The 12,164-nt window shown below is 34.3% G+C and overlaps 1 protein-coding gene across 1 annotated transcript in view; it reads left to right on the top strand.

Annotated features, from left to right (window-relative positions):
• The first annotated feature begins 355 nt into the window (after positions 1 to 355).
• Positions 356 to 12,164, top strand: part of LOC115214857 (bromodomain-containing protein 4-like) — a 47,064-nt gene continuing 35,255 nt past the window's right edge. Inside the window, exon 1 of the mRNA XM_036505489.1 lies at positions 356 to 1,193. Within this exon, the coding sequence (XP_036361382.1) occupies positions 1,188 to 1,193 (6 nt within the window). The 5' untranslated portion in view covers positions 356 to 1,187. The remainder of the gene's footprint in view (positions 1,194 to 12,164) is intronic.

Genomic DNA, 12,164 nt, shown 5'->3' with positions numbered 1-12,164 from the left:
CACAAACGCACGCACACGCACACACGTAGCGTCTGTGTGTGTGTGTGTGTGTGTATGTGTGTATATATGTGTGTGCATGTAGTTTTATAAGAAATATACACACGTGTGCGTATACACATATTTGCATTGTGTGTGTGTTTTGCTTGTGATGAAGTTCATTCAGGCGCGTCTTGAAATGGGCGGGGCAAAAAGGACGAAGCTAATTGGTTCTTTGTTGGCCATTCATGAAACTGTGTGTGACGAAAGTGGTGGTGGGAGCGAGTGAAACAGTGCGAAATAGAGAGAGAGAGAGAGAGAGAGAGAGAGAGAGAGGGAGAGAAAGAGAGAGGGAGGGAGAGTCTGAGAGGAAACTAAGCAGAAAATGGGGTCCAGCTAGCGACGAATGATGGGAGGAAAGACTACGATGCGTTGATTACGATCGAAACGTAGTTGTTTGTTTACTGATTTGTTACTGCAGTAGTTCACCAGCGTGCCTTAAAGGTGGGTGTGTACCAAGGTTTGCTCGTGTCACAGATTCCTCCTGTCGGAGAAACCACTGTCGAAGAAGATATATATGCTGATGACATCATTCCTTACTATGGGACACTAATTCCTGCAGCTATTTATATTAATGCTAATAAAAGTCTCTATCTTTCTTTGATTTCTTCCCAATGATCTTGTCGGATATTTTTGCCTGCAGCACTCAAGTGAAATCAACAGAGACATTCGCTGAGCAACACATTTATTAACTTCGTGAAGTTTACTTTTAATTGTTGCTAATTGGATACATTGCCTCGGAATCAGTCCAGTTTTTGTAGCTTATTATTTTCATTATCTCAAATTAATTGCATTGCAGCAAACTGATTACTATGTAACAACTGTTAATGAATTGTTTAAATGGGAATGTAAATGAATTTTAATTGAAAAATGCTTCTTAATTGGAACTAGAAAGAGTAATTAATCGAAACTGAAGACATTGTCAAGCCAGATTTATTTATGTCAAACTTCATTCAGACTGGAACTTCATCTTCATCCATTCTCATCTCATCGGATTCTAGCAGAAGACAGAGAGAAATATAAATATAAATATGAATGTATAAATAAAATAAATGCATTTGTATATCTAACGAGAGGAGTAATAAAGCATGATTGCTTAGATACATCGAACCCGTTTAAACGGGTTTAAAACTGAATTCACTACGAGCGGAATGCAGGTAAGAAGCTCTTAGCAGTATTTTATCCAACCAAATATGTTGATAAAGTTATGTTACTATGGAAACATATTTGCGTTATCATTTTCCCTTCAATTAATCTTTTATGGTCAAACTTTTATCTGTCCATCTTTTATGATCAAAACGTTTTATTTCTCTATCTTTTATGATCAAAACTTGCCCAAGCTTTTAAACTGGCGAACATTTCAAATTTATTGTACTTCTCATGTATTTGTTGTTGTATAGTCGTAGAACTCTGGCAATTACAGTGCTGTGACTATATTTATTGCTATAATTATATATGCCTGAAGATTCATCCGTATACATGTCAATGTCCATATCAAATGTATGTAAACAACTACGAAGTAATAAGTATGAGACAATGCGCTTATTTCAATGTCGACACACGCATGCAAGCGCGTACACGCGTGCGCACGCATGCACATACACACGCACATGCATACACACACACACAGAAGCAGGCACAGTCACACACATGTATACTCTGTACATATTTACGAATCACACAAAGTTCACACACCCATGTCTTGACATGCTTTAGTGCATGCACCGCAACTGCTTCTAATGCCGGCTGTTTATCGGCCGAAAACAATATTTCGAATCAATGACATTCGCAACATCTGACCGTGTTTTAATACTTGACTATCGCAACACCTGACTATTGCAACATGTATTTCCACATCAGCTGAATTACACAACACTTAAGTAATATGACACGTAAGGATCGCAACATTTGATTATTAGAACATATAATTATTGAAACATATGACATCTGCGATACCTGGTGATGATGATGATGATGATGATGATATATATTAATATATATTATATATAATAATATATATATAATAATAATAATAATAATATATATATATTATATATATATTATATATATATAATTATATATAATCATAATAATAATATATATATAATATATATATATATATATATATAATAATAATAATAATAATATATATATATATATATATATATATATATATATAATATATATATATATTATATATAGTATAATCAATAATAATAAAGGGTAAAATCAATTAATTAACTAGTAATTAATAATTCCACCAAGTAGAATTCGGCATGAAGAAAGGACCATTTTTCGGTAAACTTAAACAATATTTTACAATTACGAGTATAATTATAATTAGGGTTCAGCAAAGATTTGCTTTACCACATACCAAAGTTTAGAAATAACACCCAAAGAACCTTAGCTATTTCTTCTACTATAAGAAGAGACTCCCGGACAATATATATATCATATAATATTATATATATATATTATATATATATATATATATATATATATATTATATATTCAGCTATCTATCTATCTATTTAGCTAGCTATCCATTTGTGCTCACACGCACATAGATGAAAACACACACCACACACACCACACACACACACACACACACACACACACACACACACACACACAACACACACACACACACTCAACAGCTGCGACATCTGATATTAGCAAAGCTAAACATTATAAACAAACGTATTGAGTGAGAGTTTCCGTGTGGTCGTTCAGCATAGCAGTCAAATCTCCCTCAAAGTACACAACTATCTTTAAAAAGAGAAGAATACATAATACACCTCGATTTACATTATACCGTATCTGAAATGAAACGGATAATCTCGGGTGGAATGTCTTGGTCACAAATCTACTCTGTTAGGACTAATCTGGAGCTAAATAATGACTTCAAATTTTGGCATCCGGCTAGAAATTTTAGGGACTGGGTCAAAGTCGATTTCATTTATCCCTATACTCGACTGATACCTGTTTTATTGTCTTTGGAAGAGTGAAAGACAAACTTGATCCTGGCTGGGATTTGAACTCTCGCACATGGAGTCGGAAGAAATGCTGCTGCAACAATAATAAAAGACAATTGAGAGAACAAAGCCAAAAAATGTATAACGTAATTGAAAATGTAAGAAAATGGAACGTAACATGTTATATGAAGGTATAATTAGGACAGTGGACATTACGTAGCGTTTTGTTGTCACTTGGGTCTGGATTCAATTTACGAGTGAAGTCGACTATAACTTGGACAGATTTATCTTTCCAACCCATCAACAATCATTATATGGGCACTGATATCTACTTTATACATGTTGTTGTCTCTACCCCTCTCTCTAACACACACACACACCACACACACACACACACACACACACACACACATATATATATATATATATAAATTGATCAAAATAAAAACATGATGCCAAGGACTCAGCGGTACATATGTTTCGGGCCTTTATTAGACAGATTTATAACAATGCATAATGTTCTACACCACTGTAGAACTCATTTATAACAATGCATAATGTATGTCTGTGGCCTTCTTCAGCCGCGCACAACAACTTCCACCACCTACACCACTAAACGGTATATACAGGTGCTTACAATTATCAAGTACTCACCCCGAATTTCTGTATTATTATATATATATATATATATATGCACACACAAAATATATACATACATATACATATACATACATACATACAATATATATATTATATATATATATATATATATATATATATATATATATATATATATATATATTATATATATATATATATATATATATATATATACATTACATATATATATATATATATATATATATATATATTATATATATATATATAATATATATATATTCGTATACATTCGATGCTTTCTTCCAAGGAATCTAATGCTTTAGCTTAGTTTTTCCTTGGGACTGGCCAGATTGGAGCAATCTCAAGATTAATCAGCCTCAATTGCGAGGATGATCCGGTTCTTGACTGAAGATAAAAGGCTTCGAATGACCCGTCCTTGTTTTTTGTATCATTTATCTGGATTTTTTGTTGTCCTTTTTGTATCACCTAGTCATCCAGGTGTTTTGCGTTCTATATATATATATATATTATATATATATATATATATATATAATCACGTGATCACGTGACCGACCAGTCCATCAGATGTAGTTACACATCGCTGGTTACAATCGTTCGCATTGTTTTAGCCTTGAATGACGCCACCCCGCTGGCTAAGCAAGCAGGCCATATATATATATAATATATATATATATATATATATATAATATATATATTATATAATAAATATATATATATATATATATATATATTTTCGCTTAGATATTACGATGCTAATAGCTGGTGTAGAACTCAGAACAGAGTGTTTGAAAACTGTATATAGCATGATAAGAAAAGGTGATGGCATAACGATGGTTATATTATGAATTTCATTAGCTTATAGTTGTTTCTGATATAAAATGCAGTGGACTTATAGTTGAGTGCCTGAAAAGCATGCTGTATCTACATCAGAGCCTCGAACATGAAGTGCAATTCTGGAAAAGAATTACATTTGAGCAATATACAGGAAAGGCATTACCAGTGCGAAAGTCATTACTGACTGCATCATATAGCAGAAATAGCTGTAAGCTAATGAGGTTCATAACATAACCATCGTTTTCCTGTGTCATCTATCTATCTATCTATCTATCTATCTATCTATCTATCTATCTATCTATCTATCTATCTATCTATCTATCTATCTATCTATCTATCTATCTATCTATCTATCCATCCATCCAACCATCCATCCATCCATCCATCCATCCATCTGTCTGTCTGTCTGACTGACTACGTATGTATGTATGTATGTAGGTATGTATGTATGTATGTATGTTGATATATATATATACATATATATATATATGTTATATGTAATATATGTATATATATATGTATAGTAAAAAGAGTATATATATATATATATAGATATATTATATATAATATATATATGTATAGTGAATGGATGTGAATAATAGATCCAGCAGGTATCGTTCAACCACTGTCGTATAATCCAGGGTCTGGTTAACTGCATTGAGTGATATCTAAGGTAAACAATCTCAAAAATTTCTATCCAATGGATAAATCCTGAGTTCGTTTCATTGGATTATAAACAGTTTAGTGAGTGCATATCTAAGACTTAAAATGAAGATAGAAATTTATACCTTATTTCTATCCATTTTGCTGGATGCAATGTATTTTGACCTACTTTGGTACTGGGGCTTATGATTCTGCATCTAAACCTTAGGGTCATCCTATCATCATAGGGTCGATCTGATATCGGATTTTATAGCCATATCATATTGCTCCCCACTATCGCCCATATTTTTTGCACTCAACACAGATTGTCTTCAGCCAAAAGTATAGGACCGCCAAAACCATTACACTCCAGTTCGCTTCAAACTTTAATAGTAGCGACACCCTGAATAAAGCTACGGGATACGTTTTTAACCAGGATGAAATCTAGATGTCGCTGAACCAACAGGATGCAAATGGACACCCCATAGCAAGATATCTATACATCAGAAACATATGTCGGACAGAGTTTCAAGCGAATATATTGTATAAATGACTGTAATGATAAAAACTGTGTAGACGTACTACTCTCCATCTTTATTTTAATTGTCTTGTATGCACACACACATGCGTATGTACGATTGAGTAGCCAGGCGAAAGAAAGTGTAACTCTACGCATTTGGTTGGAGCTACATATGTTATTTAATAACAATGTGACTCAGTTCCACGTCACTTAAAGTTTCGTTGGCTCCCAGAGGGAACCTAACTCGCCAGGCATCTTACTGTTACTCCCTATATAAATGATTGACGAGCTAGGTTCGAAAATTTAGGCTGCATGGAACTGAGTTAAGTGTTATTTTATATATTTACACAGACATGACAGAAGTAAATAGACACCTTTATAATCATTAAAATTTATTTGAATCTGAAATTATACATTCAAATTACTTATTAATTGTTATAATGTGAATATTTAATATTTAGCATACATGACCTTTGCATTTTTCAATGCAAAGACCATATTAGGCATCAGATGACGAATATTCTCTTGCGGAATTTCTTGCCAAGTTTCATGCAGAAATCTCAAAAGATCTGGCTTTGAAGATGCTTTCTTGTTCTTTTTATGAAGTACCGTGTCTATTATGCCCCAGAGGTGTTCAGTAGGATTCATATCTGGTGACTGACTTGGCCACGGAAGCTTTTTAAGGCTATTCTCATCCAACAAATCTTGGGTTATTTTAGCTATGTGACAAGGAGCCCCAGCTACCATAAATAAAGAGCCTTCTTTAATCATTACACCACTGGAGAAGATTGGAAGGAGAACTTTCTGCAATATGGACACATATCTATCCGTGTTTATGCTTCCCTCCCACTCCACCAACTCTGATCAATCTTTGCCCCAAATTGTTCCCTAGACCATTACAGAATAGCTGCCGTGTTTCATTGTTGGCTGCAATCTTTTCACATCAAATTCTTGATCACAGAGTCTCAAGGCCCACACTCGATAACTGTTAGGAAATACTGCAAATCTGAACTAGTCAGAGAATATGACAGTGTCCCAAAATGGTAGTGGCTTCTCCACTATCTCACTGGTCCAATCTTTTCTCTGCTTGATGTCGGATGGTCGAAGAAGCGGCTTCCTTTTTGCTGCTCTGCCACAGCAACCAAGTTTGTGGAGATACCTGACAGTTGTTCCGAGACTGACATCAACTTGTTCTGCTGTGTGAGAGGCCTTGCAACGAGGATTATCCTCCACACTTCTCTTAACAAATAGAAGGGTCTCTGGTTTATCTAGGAGAGGTGATGTGAACTCCTTCCCCTCTCTGGTGAATTGCACAATCACTATTAACTGTAGAAAGCGATATCCCAAGTTCTTCTGCAATTTTACGCTGTCTATGTCCACCTTCAGAATGACCCACAATACGGCCTCTTTGAAATTCAGACAGTTCCAAGGCTTCTTTTGTACATGGCATGATTAAACAGCGACATATAGAACCTGAAACATATAAATGTCGATTAGTAAAAGATATAAATCTTTACAAGTTAGAATGAACATAAAACAATGGGGTATCTACTTATCTCTGTCGTGTCTGTGTATATGTGTGTGTGTGCGTGTGTGTGTATGTGTGTGTGTGTGTGTGTGTGTGTATGTGTGTGTGTGTGTGTGTGTGTGTGTGTGGTGTATGTGTGTGTGTGTGTGTGTGTGTGTGTGTGTGTATGTGTGTGGTTGCCATTCAGCTGTTGCCAAGACGTTGTTGAATGTTATTTTCGACTTCTGCATGTCGGCCTAGCCGAAACTGGCCATTTTCCGTATCAACTTCCTTGCAGGCTAGGTCCGACTGTTTACTGGTGACGAGGCAAAATAGACCGAAACGTATGATTATTGCGTGCAAAAATCAGATTCTCATCTCGTTAGACTCGAGAGATTACTCTTGAAAAATTTATTCGTAATTATTTGAGATTATTTCCCCTTAACATTGAGAATAGCTAATAATGGTTGTTAGGTTTTGTTTTCTGCTTCCAACTCGGATAGAAATTTCAATAAATAGAAATTTATTGCGTGCGGCATACAATAAACTACTCATTAATTTACACACATACATACATACATACATACATACACACACACACAGAGTAGACTTACGAGTGTTTCGGCCGTTTTGGGATGTGTGTATGAGAGGCCGGCTACTGATGAAAACTTTATACACAATCAGAATCGGATGATTCATCTGCGGAGCTAACGTGCGAATATTGCAGTATGGATATATGAAGAGCGACCTTCTTCTTAGTGTTTTATTGAAGTTTAAAAAAAAACTTAAACTTTTACTTAGTGTATGTGTGTGTGTGTGTGTGTGTGTGTGTGCTCGCTTATGTGTGTGTATGTGTGTGTGTGTGTGTGTGCATCTATCTATCTATCTATCTATCTATCTATCTATCTATCTATCTATCTATCTATCTATCTATCTATCTAACTCTCTCTCTCTCTCTCTCTCTCTCTCTCTCTCTATATATATATATATATATATATGTCTATATATATATATATATATATATATCTATATCTATATCTATCTCTCTATCTCTCTATCTATCTATCTATCTATCTATCTATCTATCTATCTATCTATCTCTATATATATGTATATATAAGAATTTTTTGCGTAATAAGATAAAAAACCAAGCCTGTATAGATATTAGAGCATTTATAGATAGAAGGTCTTACAGCTGTTTCTAGGATATTTATTAATTATATCCCTTCATCGGAGACGGTGTGACAGGATAGTTAAGTCATAGTTTTTATGTACATAATTAAGGAATTTAGATTAATCCTTATTGATTTGTAAATCATTCAGTCCTCAAAACCGGTGTCGCGACATGTACGCTCATATTTGCCTTCATGTTTGTATGCATTAAAGTTACGTTTGTATTTTTGTATAATGTCGGCCATATATATATGGCACGTGCAGTACAACATTGTACACAAGCATACATAGGGATTTGTACATGTATAAATATCTAAATATGCCTTTCATTAAAATTTATGCGTATTTATAATTATTTATATGATTCAGGTATAACACCAGTTAAATAACTGTAGATACATCCACAATCCTTACTCTGCATGTACTTTAAAGTGGAATATTATTGTTTTTGTATTGAAATGACTTTCTCGAAGAATCTGTCCAAAAATTAACCGGCTGTTAATGACTTGGCTATAGACTGGTATATCTTTTTAGTCCATTGAATGTAGATACCTTAAAAGTTTGCATTAAGTTGGCTATTTGGTTATATAACTATTTTTGCCTTCGGATTTTTATTATGCAAGAAACTTTTGCTGACAGATGTTTTGTTTTTCTAAATTCAAGGTTCTTATGAAGATGTTAGTGATTGGTGCTTGTGTATATAACGAAATATCAGTTTTCATTCTCTTAATAAATGAATATATTTTATCTTTAGTTCTGTATTTCGTTATAGTTTCCAGGGGAAACATTCGCACTACAGTTGCTTTGTATTTCTTACTAGGAAACAATGGTGGTAAATGAACGAACTTCCGACTTGTAAACCAAATACGAATATGTTGTTCCTACAGATTTAGTTTGTCATTTTATTCACCGAAATTTAAATTAAAATAACTGAGGAAACAGTTCGTTCCCAACCGACCAGGTTGTAGCTACATGATATTACTGAACCTTTTGGGAAAAGCAGGCAAATTTTCATCAGATCACACCCTATTATATTAAAAAAACAGAAAGGTACAGATTTGGATAAAGTAATCTTGAAAACCCCTACAAATCAATGGGTTGGTCACAAGTGAAATGCCTTCGAAGGAAACAACAACATCAAATATTTTAATTTGGTTTATTGCTCAGTTTTTTCGCCTTGTTTCTAAGAATAGCAGGAGTCTGGAAGAATTGGTACAACGCTGGACTAAAGTGTCTTCCGATAATCTATTTGCATCAATATGTACAAATTTTGAGTTTGAATTCTGCCAGGAATGATTTGTGTTTTGGGGCTTGATAAAATAATTATGTTTGCTTTTAAACTGAGAAAAGGATAAAATACTCAATGCTTCGTGTCTCATTTTGTTGATATCAGTTAGACTTTGGGTAGAACTGTCTTCTCATGAGCACCAATAAAATAATTATCTATAAGATACAAGAGCGGATTAAATCAAGTATTTCTTCTTAAAAAGAAAATGTTTCTTGTGACGAGTGGTTCCTGTCAACAGGAACAGTTTATAACTCCATTCTTGCGTTGTTTTAAAGCTGTACGAGGGACGGGTGCAAGTAATATCTCTATATATTAATAGAGTACTTGTTTTAGTAAATGCTAAAGAATGGAATTGATTTGCTCCACTGCCTGCTGAATTATCTTTCAATTTGAAGATATTAAATTCTGAACATTTTCCCCCAACCCCAAATATCAGAAGAGGGTTGATACTTGATATATTTGGCTTGATACTTAACATTTGCAGCATATTAACTAAGTCTTTAGCGTGAATAGTTCAAGTGAGGGGTTTGATATCAAGAAACGTATCAACATATAATATCAGCAACTGTTATGTCTATATGACGTTTTTTAAATTTATTTATACCTGCTAAGCCTTGTTCACGTTTGATATCATTTTGTGGTGATGCTATTTGTAGAATGATCCCATTTTGTAGTGATTATAAATTTTCACATACAATTATTTTATTGTCATGGCTGATATAAAATTTACAAGGAATATTATAAAATAATGTTCTTCTGGGAGTATATAACAACAATACAAGGGATAATTCATGAGATTATATAGACCAGAGATATTTAAGTTAGCGGAATGTAGGTGAAGTAAACTGAATTAAACCGGAAATCAAAATCAAATCGGGAACTTGGTTCAAATTAGCAAACTTAATATTTGGTTTTAGAAATGTGTGGTTAAAATATTGATGTCTAAGTGAAGTTTTTGATATCAAGCTATGCACTTGAAAATGCGTATATGATATCAAGTAATGTGTATTTATACTTGATAGACTTACTATCATATTGTTGTGATACTATTTGTCTTCTGATACTTTATAGCCTTTAGACATGTTCACATATATCATTTTAGATTCACATTTGCAAGGAAGTGTATATTGTTAATTGTGTTATCCCTCTCTTATGGTTGGTATTTATTTTACGAATATTATAAGATCTTATGTGAAAATTCATTGCAATTTTAGTCAAGTCACAACCCGACACTCTATATTTATAACTTTAGCACATGTCACAGCATTAAGGAAACCCTATAGCCATGACGACTGCAAAGTAAGTCCTGGTGGTATTTCTTCCGCTATTCTACCATTTCTCCTGCCACCCTTCTCTTGTTCCGTTCTCCAAACATTGATTTTTAATATAGACACAAGACAATAACTCCAGTTCTTGACTGGAAGTTATGTTATCGACACTGAAAGGATGAAATATCAAAAACAAGGCCGACATCAATGGCAATGGGACGTACGCGAACGTTATTAAATACAGTTTGGCATTTTACCTTCCGCCCTACAGTTTTTAGCTAGTCCATCACTCTTCCTTGCTTATTATTCCAACAATTAAGAAACCATAGAAGATCAAAGTTTAGGTTTTTGTGTTTTTAAATTTCTTATCTATTTCATCACTAGATGACGGAAATAACCAGTCATTGATAGAATTATATAATGAAACATTCGTTTTTATCATATCGTCTTTTCTTATGTATAATGCTTCAAGTGACAAAACTAGGCAGAGTATTTGTGTGTTTTGTGTGTGTGTGTGTGTGTGTGAGAGAGAGAGAGATAGAGAGAGAGAGAGAAGGAGAGGGAGAAGGAAAGGGAGAAGGAGAGGAAGAAGAGAGAGAGAGAAGGAGAGGGAGAAGGAGAGGGAGAAGAGAGAGAATGAGAGTGAGAGGAGACAGAAGGAGAGAGAGAGAGAATGAGAGGGAGAAGAGAGTGAGACGGAGACGGAGATGGAGAGAGGGAGAGTGCATTGAGAAAGAAAGAGAAAACCAGAAGAAGATGCGTGTGAAGAATAAGTTTGAGTAAGAAAAGTGGATGTGCAGTTGGCTGCCATCTTGACAGAAGGGAATCAGTGGTTATAAAATAAATATGGCGTTAAAAGGTTTCCGTTTGTTTTATTCTTTATCTTCAAGGAAGACAAGATAAATAGACAAAAGATGCAGTCGCTATAATCACACAGCAATTTGTGTGTTGCCAGTGAGTTGGTTTTTTTTTTCCCAATCAACTGTTCGCCCTCTTTTTTTAATTTCAGACCTCTTTTGGTGCTAAGCAAGAACTATTCACTTCCATTTTTGTTTCTTTATTATAAACATTAAAAAAAGGTGGGGGGGGGGAGCGTGGTCAACATTACTGAGCAACTCCCCCTGACTTTAATGATCAAATTCAAAATGACGAGGATTGCTGGACGCAAAATTAAAAAAAAAACCCTCTGATTTACTCACAAGCCCCGTAGATTTGATGGGGTAAGGCTACTCCTTACTATTGGCCCCAGTATGTGACTGATGTTATCGATCTCTCGAGG

Source organism: Octopus sinensis, linkage group LG8, assembly GCF_006345805.1.
Source record: "Octopus sinensis linkage group LG8, ASM634580v1, whole genome shotgun sequence".
In the NCBI taxonomy this organism is placed as follows: Eukaryota; Metazoa; Mollusca; class Cephalopoda; order Octopoda; family Octopodidae; genus Octopus; species Octopus sinensis.
This window is presented reverse-complemented; position numbering and strand designations above follow the sequence as displayed.